We start from the raw sequence: 15,470 nt of genomic DNA, 5'->3' as shown, positions 1-15,470 counted from the left end.
TGTCCAATTCTCTCTATGTGTGTTTTTCTCATTAATTTCTTAAAAGCCTCTCATGAAGGAGGTACTGGTATTAACATTATGAATATTCTCGTTTTACAGATGACGAAGTTGAGGCACAAAAAAGTTAAATAACTTGCCCAGGATTATAAACTAGTTAGTCTGATTCTAGGCTTAGGGCTACCTGTCTGTCTGTCTGTCCAACCACCTGTTTGACCATCCACATGTCCATCCATCCATCCACACATTGATCTTTCAATCCATCCATCCTTGTGGTGTCTACACAAGAGGCTGGGGCGTGAAGACAGAGACAGACAGCAAGGTGAACTGTGAGACTCGCCCTGCCAGGGGACTTGCACCTTCAGGCTTTCAGCTAAAATTTGGTTAGAAAACTCTAAAAAGTCCTCGACTCAAATCACCCACCATGAGACAGAGAGAGGAGGAAACGGAGGATGTGTAAGGGGGTTTCTTGCAGCAAGACCACTCCCTGACCTATGAAGGGTGTGCAGGACGGGATGGTCCAGTCACCTGGGGCCCAGGGGAAGGGGGTTCACAGATTTGCCTGAAGGGCTGATCGTGAGGCCCTCGCAGTCAGTGTCTGGCTTGGGCAGAGGACTCTGAATGGATAAGAGACGGCTGGCCAGCCAGTAGCCTTGGGGGGAAGGCAGAGGGGCACGGCTGCTGCCCTGGCTCAGCACACCCACAGCCTGTTCAGGCCAAGAGTGGCTGAGAAGTTTCGATGGCCAGACACTGGTCACCCGTGATAAAGAGCTGACAGGTGGGAGAGCCTGGACTCTGCCCAGCAAGGCCCCCCAGGATGGGCAGTCAGGCTTCAGAGTCATTCACCAAGGCCAGGGATGCATTCTAGGACATTCCCAAGGGCTGCCCTGCAGAAGTCAACAAAGGCACCAGGAGACAAGGGTCTGCCTGGCCTCCCAAAGTGTGAAGCTGTGCAGTAGAAACTTTGCAGCCACTCTTAACCTTCCCCTCCCACGGGGTCCAACCAACACCCAGCAAGGTGGTAGAAGAATGGGAGGGAGGAAGAGAAGACCCCCGCAACTAGTTCTCTGCTGGCGAGAAACCTCGCTGGAGGACTGCGGAAGCGATTCCACGTTAAACCCGGCTCAGAGTTTGGACGTTATGTGGGGTTGGACATTCGAAGCGTCAGACAGATACTGCTTGGTAAACTAGAAGGACAATGGGGCTTTGTGTCACCCAAGGAGTTCCAGAGAGGTCAGGCTGCCTGCTCAGATGCTCCTTCAGGAGGGAGGAAGCACCACCGCGTGGGCAGGACCGAAGGGACGTGGGAAACAGAGAGGCCTCTGTGATCACTCCCCGCTCCTGCTGGCACGTGTATGTGAGTGTGTCGGGGGCCTGCAAATAAACCACACATGTGCTTGCATCTCTGGACAGTGAGGTCGTAGCCAGCATTTATCTTCTTCTTCTTTTATACCCTTCTCTCGAATTCCCACATTTTCTATAAAGGGAATGTGTTCTTTCATAATCAGAAAAACATCAGGAAATGTTACTTTAAAAAAAGGAAGTCAGCCTTTGGGAAATTTCCTCATCCACACAAGCCATCACTTGCGCTGGGAGTGAGATGAGCTGTCGTACACCCAGGACTGCTGAGCAGAGCAAGAAACACCCCAACATCTGCACAGGAACTTGGTGGGGAGTCTGGAATCAACCCCAATCCCGGGGGGAGGCAGGAAGTGAGAAGTGGGTATTTTGCTGTTTCTCTTGTAAACAAGCTTTGGGATCACATCCTTTTCCCCTTCCTCTCCCTTCTCCACCGAGTCACAGATTCAGCAGCTCAGGGTCCCTTTCCAAGACCAGCACCACTGAACTGACTCATTCTTCGGGCAAATTCCCAACGAGAATTGAAAGCTAGGACCTCAGTGTCTTGGGGGATGGATTCGAAGGGAAGCAGGAAGATCAAAAATGCTAGACAAATGCCCGTGGTCACGCACCGGAGGCTCTTTTTAACTCTTTTTTCGGAACACCCTGTAGTAGGACTGCCCTTGAGGGGAAACCACTTAGAAGAAAATCTGAGAGAGGTTTTGAAAAGGACCCTTTGATTTCTTAAAAAAGGAAGTAGAGATCATCTAGAACCAAGACGTGTCAAGCTCGTCACCCCACTCCCATCTGATAAGGCTGCCAGATAGGGAAACGGCTTAGTGCCAGGATACCCAGACTAGCAAAGCCCTTGAGGAAGTGCCCCAATGTGCCTAGTGAAGAAAGGACAAAATGTGGGCTGAGTGATAAGACAGCCGGGGGAATTCCTGGCTGGTTGGAAAACCTTCCAGAGACACCCAGCGAGCTCCAGAGCCTAACGCCTTGCACGTGTCCACATTGCTTTTGATTTATTGAAGGGGGGATAAGAGATGTGCTATTGCCACGTGTGAGCTTCAGCAGGCTGAGACGACTGGGTGACTGTGAGTCTAGAAGACACGGCAGGTCGGCACTAAGAAGCTGCAACTCGGAATAAGGGAACAGCCACTCTTGGGTTCCCACGGTCACGGGCATAATGACCACAGTCTGATAACAAGGACAACATTGTATCTACATGGAGTGCTTTACAGTTTATAAAGCAGTTTTGGGAGGGCTAGCTTACTTTTAATTCGTGTGACAAAAATACCGAAGGGTTTTGTTTTTCTTTTTTTGGATCACAAGCTGAAAATGAAACCAGCAGAGTGGCATGGAAGCATGAAAGCGAACAGTAGCCCAAAAAGTTAAAAAAGAGAAATAAAAGCCCCGTCTTCTGAGCCCTCCTGAGACACGGGGTTGTACCCTTGGGGAACCTACCTTTGAAGAGAAACACCAATAAATTGAAGTCAAAACGAAACACGTAGTCAGGGAAGTAAAAATTTGGGACCGAAGAGTATTCGATGAAGAAGGGAAGACACAAAGGTTTAAACAATTCTTTCCGATATTTGAGCAACTGCCGTATTAGAAGATTCTACTTATTTTATGATTATCCAAAGTGCAGAGCTTCCACCAATGACTGCGTTTCAGGGATGATGACTGCGGCTAGAGAAATGGGTCTAAAAATGGCAGTGTTTTGGAAACATCATTGGAATCTACAGAATTGTCGGTGGGAGGGCAAGAGAAGCCATCATTTCAGAAAACGATCTGGTCCCCTCTGCAGACGTCATAGTCACACAGCCCGTCAGCCTGCAAGTTCACCCCCGGACACACACGCCCAAGAGAACATCTCCACGTGCATAGCAGGAGATACACACGTGAATGTTCACGACAGCAAAACTGGGAAACGACCCAAATGCTCATCAAAGGGAGAGAAGGTAGGTAAACTGAACTACTACACAACAGTCAAATGAATGTAGAGGAATCTTGATATAATAATAAGTGGAAAAAGTCCCAAAAGATGACATATAACATGACCCTCCTTTTTAAAAAGTTAAGCCACAAAAATAAAAAATGGGCTTTTAAAAGAAATACATTATATAAAATAAGTCAGACAGAGAAAGCCAAAGATGGTATGATCTTGCTTATATATGCAATGTAGAAAACAACAGTAAAACAAAACCACCAATCTCACTGAAACAGAGAACAGATTGATGGTTACCAGAGGTCAGGGATGGGGGTGGTCAAAATGGGTGAAGGGGGTCAAAGGTCAAAAAAAAGAAAACAAAAACAGAAAGACATACAAATGCACTAAAACTCTTTTTAAAAAGGAAAGATAACGATGAAGGGGTTGATGGTTCCCACCAGCGGGGAAGGCAGGGAGATGGATACAGGGATCTGGCCATATGGTTCATACGGGGCGATGGGTTCAAAGATGCTTATAACATTGTTAAAAAGAACGAAAGAGGGCTTCCCTGGTGGCGCAGTGGTTGAGAGTCCGCCTGCCGCTGCAGGGGACATGGGTTCATGCCCCGGTCCGGGAAGATCCCACATGCCGCGGAGCGGCTGGGCCCGTGAGCCATGGCCGCTGAGCCTGCGCGTCCAGAGCCTGTGCTCCGCAACGAACGAAAGAACCAGAGGGAATCAGGCTGTGAGTGGACCGAAGGTAAGAGCGTGTCATGAACCAATTCCATTCTGTCCACTGAGGACCACGGAGAAAGAGGGAGCAAGAGGAAGGAAGGAAAGATGGGAGGGAGAGGTTGAACTGGAATCTCTGCGGCCGTGAGCTGGCTTGTCCCCCAGGTCATTTCAGCACCGGCCAGGTGGCCCCTGCAGGGGTCTGATCCTGCAGGCTGTGAGCTGTCCCCAGGCCTGCAAGGAGTCGGGTGGCTTTCCATCCGCCTGTGCTCTGCTTGCCAAGCATGGGTCCTGGGGAGGGATCGCGTCTGCCCAGAGGAAGAGCAGCTTCCTTGTTGCAGAAACGCATTGCCCACTCCCAGCTCCGAGCCCCCATGGCTGTCTCTGTCCAGAGAGGGCATTTTGTTCTCATAAAAGCTCCCAGCCAGAGGTGCTTTTGAAGGGCTCTTGCATTGGATGTGGAGTTGGACCAGTGACCTCCAAGTTCTCTTGGAAGTCCAGGATATTTTTGAGGGAACAGCAGGTGGAAAGAGGACTGACCCGTAAAGAAGGAGACCAGATTTGCTGCCCAAGCACTGTAACCGGCTGTGGGACCCTCCACCGTTATCACTCCTGGTTTGCTCCTTGACTTCTAATGCTACCAGCCTCTGCTGATGGCTGTGACACAAGACAAAGCCTCAAAGATGCCAACTGTTTCCTCCCACCCACCTGTCCTCCCTGTGGGCCTCTCTCGCCTAAAGACCATTACAGTGTGGGACCCTGGGGCAGGTGGTCACGGACAGCATCACGGGAATCACAGGACAAGCAGCCACCTTGGGAAGCTGTGAAGTGGTGGCAGAAGCTGGCTTCTGGGAAGGGGCCTGGAGCGGCCCAGTGCGGAGAAGCAGCGTCCCAGTGGTTTACATACGGATACACCAGAGGGAGAGACAGGAGATGCCTGGTGACGTAATCTACTCATGGGCTGTCTCAGAGGGGACCCACCAGCCACACGCGGCCACTGAGCACTTGAAATGTGGCTGGTCCGAACTGAGACGGGCTGCACATGTGAACTGAGACGGGCTGTACATGTGAACTGAGACGGGCTGTACATGTGAACTGAGACGGGCTGTACATGTGAAATGATGTGTCAGAGTTTTGAGATCTAGCACGAAGAAGAGAATGCAAAAAACAACGCGTTCATTTTTAAATACTGATTCCATGTTGAACGACAGTATTTTGAATATTTTGGGTTGAATTTAAAAGTTATAAAAAATTAATTTCACCCTAAAAAAACTTTAAAAATGAGGATCTAGAATATTTAAAATTGTATCTATGGCTCCTATTACATTTTTACTGGGTAGTACTGGACTAAATTCTATGAGGCCCACTCCAACTTCTTGCAGTTGGATTAAATGAGATATCCCCTTAAAAAAATTCTCCTTTTAACTTGTCTGTCTATTCCTGAAAACCGGATTGAAAATAAATAGGATGCAATATACGATTGAAAGTTATTATTGTTAATTTAATAACAATTAAGCCCCGTGATTCTATTAATTCTTTCCATCAGCAAATCCTATTGGCTCTGTCTTCCAAATACACCCAGATTTTGACTCCTTCTCACGACATCCGCTGCTGCATCCCTGTCCACTCCCTGCACGCCTGGCTCCTCCCACCTCCCTGAGTTGTCTCTCCCTGGTCTCTGCCCTCCAGCCACTGCAGCCTCCTTGCTACTTGAGCCCCCTCCTGCCTCAGGACCTTTGCGCTGGCTCTGTCTGCACTTCTCTTTGCTCATATAGCCCCATACTCACTGCCTCATCTTTTGGAAATCTGGACTCAAATGTTACTTCTCAGGGAGGCCTTCCCTGTTTGCCTTCCCTCAAATTACAAGTCCTCCCCTAAAACACACACACGGTCCTTTCCTCCTTCTGCTCCATTTAGCATTTATACCACCTAAGAGACTATATATTTTATCTTCTTTATCTCCCTCAACTATAATATAATAAATGTAGTAAAGGCAGGAATTTTTCTCTGTTCTGTTCACTGTTGTACACTCAGCACCTAAAACAGTGCCGGCACATAGCAGCTGCTCAATAAATACGTTAGATGTGCAGGGTCTCAGATAGGCCATCCTTGTGCTAATGTTTGTTTTTTTGTGTGTGGTCTAAACAAACCCCTGACAGAGTTCTTAACCTCCAGAGGAAACATTTGAGTGCCCGTGAGTTCTCTAGGAACAACCGAATTGTGGGAAGCATAAGCTGTCTGACACCACTAAGTGGCTCTTTGAGCTTGTGGGGTCCTGAGCTGTGGCATTTCTATGCGGGGAATAATGGCCCAGCAAGCTGGTTGAGAATTGGGGGTATCTGAGGCTGCCATAGCTGCATTCTCTTGGGTGAATGCCACCCCACCCTTGAACTTTCCTGGCCCCTCACTATGAAGTATGGACAAAGGACGGAATGGCTTTCAGATGGAGATGAGGACGTATGTTAGCCCTCAGGCTGGTTCCCAGGGTGAAGCCAGTTATATCCACTGGGAAGCCATCGGACCCAAATAAATCCCAGCATTTCCTCATCATTAACTTGCATGCTTTTTTTACTCAGTGGACATGTATTTTTATCTTCACAACCTACCTTCCCAAACGTGGCTGGGTTGACTTGGTTCTGAACATTTTGCCTGCAGGTCTCCATGTAAATCTCATACATGAGGCAGCGAGGCACACACACTGTACCCTTCGCAGATGCAGAAGGTGTCAACCAACCTGGGGGCGGGGAGGAAGAAGAGCGGGAAGAGAAGGTTGGCCTCAGTTTTTCTAGAGTGGGACACTTTGATGAGGGGCAGACGCAGGCAAGGGACCCAACAAAATGAAATACGCTTACTTTATCGAATGCAAAGTCTCACCCATTGGCATCTGTAATGTGCTCAGGCCAGAGTTAGGAATATTGATTTAGGCTGTGGTGAGGTTTTGTTGTTGTTTTCCAACCTTTCTGGCGTGCAGGCATATTAGAAAGAAGCCCAAATTGCTAGGCTCAGCAGACGCTGCCTCGTGTAACTTTGTAAAGGTGGCAGCCAAGGTCTCTCACTGTGACGCAGAGATTTACTCGCTAAAACACAAAACAATGCCCCACCCCCACCCCTTGTAGAGTCGATCACCCCTGCAGGTGACAGCTGGAGCCCGTGTGGCTTCCTGGGGCCCAGGACAGGCGTGCACAGCTCCTCCCCCCTCCCCCCACCCCCGAAGCAGTCATTTGCACGACTGTTAAACCCGATTGATCTAGGGCGGGGCCCCTACATTTTGATTCTTTAAATTGTAATGAGATGGAAGATGGAAGACACCAAGGGACAGAGAGGCAGGCCACCCTCCCTGCCCTTTACTTCCTGTTGGGTGCAGAGCTTGGAAGCGTTCAGATGTGATCTGCAGCCCCCAGGGCCCTGCTCGGGGTGGGACCTTCAATGGCCCAAATGTTCCTGGGCCCCGGGGCAGGTGGGGTCCCCTGGCAACGAGGGGCTGTGCCCGTGGCTCACAGCCCACAGTCCAGCCCCGAGGGGACCTCCAGGTGCCTGTTCCAGCAGCAGGATGGGAGTGAGGGAGCAGGTAGTGCCGGTGACTGGGCTCAGAAGGTGTGGTCCACACTGACACCCAGTCACAGCCTTCCCTTTTCTGGTTGGGGACAGACTGGCAGGTTTCTCCTCATTCTTTTAAAGAAATACATAAAGCAAGCCAGCATAGTTTTTAAACTATGAAGAATTCTTTAGCAGGGAATTTACCAACAATGCATCTCCTCCTTTCTTACTGATGACCTACAGCTTATTTTCTGGGCTGAGGCAGGCTGAGGCCTACATTTACTTTCCTCGAGAGCAAGAGACCACAGTTGTTAACCCCAACTGCTTCCTGGAAGGAGGAAAAGTCAACATATGGTGGACGGCGGGGTGAGGGGAAGCTGTGGCCCTGTATTGGTTTCCTCAGGTAACCAATTACCATAGGCCAGGTGGCTTAAAGCAACAGAAATATATTCTGTCACAGTTCTGGAAGCTGAAAGTCCAAATCAAGGTGTCAGCCAGGTTGGTTCCTTCCAGAAGCGCTGAGGAAGCGTGTGCTCCATGCTTTCCTCCTGGCTGCCGGTGGCTGCCAGAAACCCTTGGCACTCCTTGTCTTGTAGACGCATCACTCTAGTGCCCTCGCCTTCACCTGGCTGTCTCCTCACCTCTTCTTTTTTTTTTTTTTGGCTGCGTTGGGTCTTCCTTGCTGCGCGCGGGCTTTCTCTAGTTGCAGCGAGCGGGGGCTACTCGCTGTTGTGGTGCGGTGGCTTCTCTTGTTGCGGAGCACGGGCTCTAGGCGCGTGGGCTTCAGTAGTTGTGGCACGTGGGCTCAGTAGTTGTGGCTTCTGGGCTCTAGAACACGGGCTCAGTAGTTGTGGCGCACAGGCTTAGTTGCTCCACGGCATGTGGGATCTTCCCGGACCAGGGCTTGAACCCATGTCCCCTGTACTGGCAGGCGGATTCTGAACACTGAGCCACCAGGGAGGTCCCTCCTCGTCTCTTCTTATAAGGACGGCCATCACTGGATTTAGGGCCCACCCTAATCCAGTGGGGCCTCCTCTTAACTGGTTACATCTGCAAAGACCCTATTTCCAAACAAAGTCACGTTCTGATATTCCACACAGACATGCATTTGTGGGGGGGGGGGCACCATTCAACCCAGTCCAAGCCCAAGGAGGGCATTTTCTGAGACTCTCCCGTAGCATCAGGGTGGGAACCTGACACTTTGGACACCTCACAATGGATTAATTACAGCTGCTGGGACACCAATTATTTGCTTCACGGTTGAACACGGGGTAATGTCACTGGTGGTGTGTGGGACAGTGGCAAATTCACAGATCCGTGAGATATCGATATTTATTTTATTAAGACATTTGCTGACATATAAAAAACCGGCATGCGAAGTGTCACAGGGAAACACTGGCTAAGTTTGGGGAGGGGCAGCAAAACGTGACCAACATTAAGTACAAGCTCACTTTTGTTTATTCGTGGCTACTTCCGGCGTAGCCATGGAACGGTCTCCTTAAAAAAGAAATGCGCAAAATACTCTCCAAAATGAGCTTGGGTATAAACTTTTGCCAGTTGTTCTTCCTTGTCACTGAAATTCATGTGCTCTGGGCCTCTTGTCCTCCTATTTCAAAATGACACTGCTGAGTCTGACGGCCACCTGAGTGGACAATTAAGACCAAATTACACCATCAGTGATATCCCACCAAGGTCCAGGACCAGAGTCTTTTCTCCGCCCACACTCAGAGAAAGGGCTGCCTCCTGGTTGCGAGCCCAGCGCCAATGCTTGGTACTTTGGCTGCTCCAGGAGATTCAGCCCAGGGCCTTTCATCTTCTCCCCAAAGTTCACAGCCAGATCTCATGGATGGCCCGTGGGAGGAGGCAGCACAAACTAAGTGGACAAGTGGAAGGTCCTGTAAGAGCGTCTATGTTCAGATGGTGCCTTTACTTCGGCTTAAAGAGTACGTGCTTTTGCATTTAGTCTCCACGCCCAGAGGAACTTACGACCGTGACTCTGACCCAGGGCTTCAAAGCTCACAGACCCAGGTGTAGGTTCTGACTCTGAGACGTCTCTTGGAGTTTTTGTGATGAGAAATCCAGGCATGGGATGTGGCTGGTACACTGGCTGGCACACGGTGGCTCTTACTGTTATCATTTTTACGTCCACCTCCAAAATCCTGAATGGAAGCAAGAAAGGCGTCCACGTTGGCAGACCGGCAGCACAGAAGCACCTACTGCAGGTGAGCCTGACTTTGAACTACACGTGGGTCCGGTGGGGGGCGCGATGAGGATATGCAGCCAGTAGGGCTGGCCAGGACTCCTGGCAGGTGAGACGGGCCAAGGCTTGCTTTCACACGGAGCCACCAATACGGTTTTTGGCGATACATGATTATAAAGCCTGTCCAAGGCTGGAGTCGATCAGATCGCTCAGTTCCTTGCTTGGGTGCATGATCACCTTCCCCAGGTCTCACCATGAGACGAAGCTGACAGCTAAGATCTTGAGAACCTCATGACGCTCTCCTCGTTTTCAGTGATGGACAATCTGATCATTGCCAACTTCAGAGCACCCACACCGGGTCCTGCAGCTCTCACATTTCTGAGGGCTCCTTTTCCTCATAAAGAAAAATGTAACACTGGGAGTGACTGTACCCTTTGATTCAGCCTGATCAAAGGCTATTATGAATTCTGTACCTTTCAAAGTAAATTTCCACCTTATGAACCACAAGAGTCTGCAGAAATCTGAAAGCCGTATTTATATGCAGGAGACAGTTACTTGGTCTACAGCCAGGCTCCGCGTGCGTAGGGTTTAGGTGACATTTAGATTTTTTGCCTGAGGTCTGAGCCAGGGGTCCCACCTGTCCGACCTGCCGGATCTGTACCAGCAGCAGAGGAAATCAGGTCACTTCATCCTTCTGTGCTCCTCAGAGGTCTGACCACTTCTCTCCCCATTTCTACAATCCTTCCTGTCCGTGAAACAGAAAACTTTTAGTACTTCGGTTTCCAGAGGCGGGACCTTTCTTTCTCCTTGGAGAACTTATCACAAGTTGGTGGCAGAGGCACTGAAGTCTCTAAGGAACACTGGAAGCCCAACCAGGACTGACTGGGAGATGAAACAATGAATATGCTAAAAACTGAGCGTTTCTTTCACGTGACAACAATCAGCCCCTCCCTGGGCTTTCACTCAGAAGCCTGAGCTGTTTCTGGGCACCTGGACACCTCACTCGCCGGTACACACTGCCACTCTTCCAGGAAGCTGGTCTCCTTGGCCATCTTCTAACACCTTCCAGGACGCCTAGCTCTGTTACAAACCGAGGGGCTCTGCTGTGTTTGGTTTTTTAAAAATTGTTCATGTTTTAATTCTGGTAAAATATACGTAACGTAAAATGCACCATTTTTAAATGCAGAGTTCGGTGGCATTAAGTACCTTCTCACTGTTGTGCAATTGCTGGTGCATCACCATCCATCCAAAGAATTCTGGTTGTCTCGCAAAACTGAAACTCTGTACCAGCCAGAAACGCTACTCCCTGTTCCCTCTCCCCCAGCCCCCAGCAACCACCACTCTCCTTTCTGTCTCTATGAAGCTGACTCCTCTTGGTGCCTCGTATAAGTGAAATCACATACTATTTGTCCTTCTGTGACCGGCTCATTTCATTTCGCATAATGTCTTCAAGGTTCGTCCATGTTGCAGTCTGTATCACAATTTCCTTCCTTTTTATATCTGAATAATAGTGCATTGTACGTATAGACCACATTTTGTTTATCCATTCATCTGCTGAAGGACACTTGGGTTACTTCCATCTTTGGCTATTGTGCATAACGCTGCTCTGAACATGGGGATGCGAATATCTGTTCCAATCCTTGCTTTCAAGTCTTTGGGGCATATGCCCAGAGGGGGAATTGCTGGATCACATGGTGGTTCCATTTTCAATTTTTTGAGGAACCACTAATCTATTTTCCACAGTGGCTACACCAATTTACGTTCCCACCAAGAGTGCACGAGGGTTCTAATTTCTTCACATCCTCACAAACACTCGTTATCTTCTATTTTTGTTTGTTTGATAATGGCCATCCTAACCAGATAATGGCCATCCTAACCAGCGTGGAGTGGTTGCAGTTGTGTTTTTAATGCCAATGTTCAAACCACCAGCACCAACTGAGACAGGCTGGGACCTGGGACCCTTTACCAGAGTGTTTGCCCCAGACAAACGTCTCCCAGAGCATCAGAATACAAAGAAACTATTGACATAAGGGACTACACGTAACTGCATGCACATGCAGCTGGGGCAAATTATGAACAAGAAGATTCAAAACCGCCAAAACCCAACTGCCACTTCTGAGGAGCTGGGAGCAAAAGCAGGGTCCTGCACATGATCCCTGCGCACGGCACCACCAAAGGGGTGGGCACGCCACCTAAGCCCCGCCCCCCCAGCCCGACAGTCCGCCCTCCTCGGAGAGCAAAAAAGGGGACCTGTTACTTGTTTTCGCTCCCTCTTGCTGTAGCGCGAGTCCCAATAAAGCCTTGCCTGAATTCCTCTTCTGGAGTCTTATCAACTTCTATTGATTAAAGAGTCCAGGGACCCAGGTGGGTTGCACAATGACCTCTCAAGCATCGCACCTCATAGATGGGACGCCTAAAGAGCAGTCTTCCAAGGGAAACTGCCCCTCCTCACTTCCATGGCCCCGCCTCACCCCACCTGAAGAGCATAACCTGGCCCCCTGGGTCCGAGGCCTGCAGGGACAGGAGTTTGTGACACAGGACTTGAGTACCATCCTAAGTGATTTAGGGCATCTGCTTTGCGGGCAGCCTGCACCGTCAGTTCACAAATGACCTGAGGAGAACATCTAGGTATTTTCTGAAACCCTAACCATTCTTTCGAGTCTCTCGACTTATTCAAGTCCTAGAAACTCTAATTTACTAAATGCTGACCTGAAACTTGAAGGTGCAGATATGCTGAGGGGTCTAAGTGTGAAAGAAATAGAGCCCTGCTGTGCAACACTCTGAAAACACTGTGTGTGCTGTGGTTTTTTGTTTTTTTAAAAAAATATTTTTAGAATTATTTAAAAATATTTATTCTTTTGATTTTTTTCTCTTACGCAAGGGAAAATACATCAAAAATTTTCTTTTGGAGGAAAGGGGTGACCATTTAGGTCTTTTTGGGTTCTAATCACGAACACTCCCCTTCATTTTTCTATTTCACTCATTGAACTTTTCCAGAAAGTATTTCTTTCTTGAGAAATACTCCTTAAAACTTAAAAAACAAAGTAATCAGCTATCTACTAGTTATTCACCTTCTAAAACGAATGTTTTAGGACTGGTTTCAATTATTTTCCTATTTATGAAGCGCTACAAACCCATGAGTTCATCAGTCCCAAGGGCTGAAGATAGTTTTCTTTCCAGCTTTTTCTTCCTCTATTTAAATGGCCAGAAGTGAATTTCTCAAATGTGGAATGCATTGTTAGAGCTAAAAACTGCTTTGCTTTAAGTTAGGAAACATCCCATTCTGGATCGCACACTGAGAGAAAACATTTCCTCTCCTGGCCTAGCCCTCGTGCTTTCAGATGTATATGTAAACCCAGGCCCACCAACAAGCCCCCCGGTGGAGGGCAGGCTGGATTGCTTCCCACGGGAAGCGTGACCAACAGGGGAGGCCCCAAGGTGGGAAACCCACACTGCCCCATCGTGTGTGCGTGTGTGTGCGTGTCCAGTCCCATCCCAGCCAGCATGAAGAAGCGCTGGTCCTGCGTGTGAACGGCTGTCCTTTTGAGCCTTTTACCAGGGCCCCGGGGGCGCAGGCGGTCGCCCCTGGCACTTGGTCCGAGGTCCTGGGGACAGCAGCCATGCGAGCCACGCTCCCTTTCCTCGCCCCCCTCGCCCCTCCCATCCTCCGGGGCGGTCCCGGTCCCGACGCGGTCCCGCTCACCACTGGATGATGCCGCCGTGTAGGCCCGGCCGCGCCCCAGCAGCCCGCGCCGCCCGATGCGGAGGCCGGCACGCCCTCGGCCATGGCCAGACCCGCCCGCGGCACCGAGGCTGCGAGCGGGCGGAGTCACCGCACCGTCCGGCCGCCGCCGCTCCTGGGTGTTTACTTTAGAGCGGGGCGCGCGGGGGCCTAGGGGGGGCGCATGGGGACTTAGGGGACCGGCCGGGAACGTGAGCGGGGCGGGGCAGGGCCACGTGGCGGCGTGGGGTCGGAGGAGGGCGGGAGAGCTCGTTTGGGGGCGGAGCTAGGGCGCGTGCGGGGCAGCCTGGGGGCCACGCGGGCCTCGGGATGGCGTCGGGCCACGCCCTGCACCTGCTGTGCGGGTTTGAGAGGCGGCGTCCTCTCTTACAGGATCAAAAGCTCATAGGACAGAAACACAAGTGCCGCTCTTACAAGCAATCCAACAGGGAAACAACAAAGAAAAACCAATGGACGCACACATTTTAAGTCAGGTCACGGTGTTTGGTGAGCGGTGGTCGTCAACCTGACTGCCCTTTGGAATCACTTGGGCACCTTTCAAAAACATCACTGCCCCAGCGCCACCCCTAGAGGGTCTGAGGTCTGAGGGGTTTGGCCTATACAAACCTGATTTTTAAAAAAAAATTATTTATTTGGCTGCACTGGGTCTTAGTTGCGGCATGCGGGATCTAGTTCCTCGACCAGGGATCCAACCCGGGCCGCCTAAATTGGGAGCACGGAGGCCTAACCACTGAACCACCAGGGAAGTCCCAAACCCCGTGTTTTATAAGCTGCCCTGGAGGTTAGTGATGCTAACGTGCGCCCGGTGGTGAGACCCACTGGTCTTGGGAGTTTCAGCGTGGCTGGGTCAGGACTTTTGAGAGGCTGAGCCAGGGTGAGAGCTCCTGCCCTAGATGAGTCCCCAGGTCTGCAGCCTGGCCTTGGTGGTCCTTGCCTTCAAGACCTATTTAGTTAATACGTTGCTGTGAGACTGAGCTGCTTATTCTCTCCTAACCGCCCTTCTCTGGCGCGGTATGTGTGATTGTTCTACGTATTAGGCAGCTGGTAAACATAGGGCAAGTGGCGTGAGCACGAGCTCAGTCCGGCCACTGTTACTTGGACTGCTGACTGGTTGAGAGCCTCTGGTAAGGATTTCTTCATCTAGATTAAAAACACGGGTGGGAGGGAGGGAGATGCAAGAGGGAAGAGATATGGGGACATATGTATAACTGATTCACTTTGTTGTAAAGCAGAAACTAACACACCATTGTAAAGCAGTTATACTCCAATAAAGATGTTAAAAAACAACAACAACACATTCGACAACTGAACAACAACAGCCCACTTAAAATTTGGGTGAGGGACTTGAATGAAGGTGTTCGCCTGAAGAAGACATACAAACAGCCAATAAGCACATGAAAAGATGCTCAATGTCATTAGTCATTAGGGAAATGCAGATCAAAACCACAATGAGATACCATTCCACGTTCATTGAGGTTGCCATTTTTTTTTAAAGAGTAATGATAAAGAAGATGTGGAATCTATACAGTGGACTATTACTCTGCCATGAAAATTAAATCTTGCGACAACGTGGATGGACCTAAGGGTGTTATGCTAAGTGACATAAGTCAGACAAAGAAATACTGTATGATTTTGCTTGTATATGGAATCTAAAAACAAATGAACAAACACAACTAAACAGAAACAGTCATAGATACAGAGAACAAATGGGTGCTTGCCAGAGGGAAGGGCACTGGGGGGAGGAGAGAAATAAGTGAGGGGGATTAAGAGGTACAAAGTTCCAGTTACAAAATAACTGGAACTTTATGGGTATGAAATGTAGTGTGGGGAATGTGGTCGATAGTTATGTAATATCTTTGTATGCTGACAGATGGTAGTTGGGCTTATCATGGTGATCATTTTGAAATGTATAGAAATATCGAATCACTATGTTTTGTACCAGGAACTAACATAGTGCTGTTATGTTATACTTAACAATTATATTATACTTCA

The 15,470-nt window shown here is 49.5% G+C and overlaps 1 protein-coding gene across 1 annotated transcript in view; it reads right to left on the bottom strand.

Annotated features, from left to right (window-relative positions):
• Positions 1-13,462, bottom strand: part of RFX8 (RFX family member 8, lacking RFX DNA binding domain) — a 72,097-nt gene extending 58,635 nt beyond the window's left edge. Inside the window, 2 exon segments of the mRNA XM_029232497.1 lie at positions 6,606-6,733; positions 13,440-13,462. Of these exon segments, the coding sequence (XP_029088330.1) occupies positions 6,606-6,677 (72 nt within the window). The 5' untranslated portion in view covers positions 6,678-6,733; positions 13,440-13,462.
• Positions 13,463-15,470: the final 2,008 nt, after the last annotated feature.

This window comes from Monodon monoceros, unplaced genomic scaffold (genome assembly GCF_005190385.1).
Source record: "Monodon monoceros isolate NGI ecotype Baffin Bay Population unplaced genomic scaffold, NGI_Narwhal_1 Super_Scaffold_19, whole genome shotgun sequence".
In the NCBI taxonomy this organism is placed as follows: Eukaryota; Metazoa; Chordata; class Mammalia; order Artiodactyla; family Monodontidae; genus Monodon; species Monodon monoceros.
Note: the sequence above shows the minus strand (reverse complement) of the source record. Positions and strands in the feature narration are given on the sequence as shown.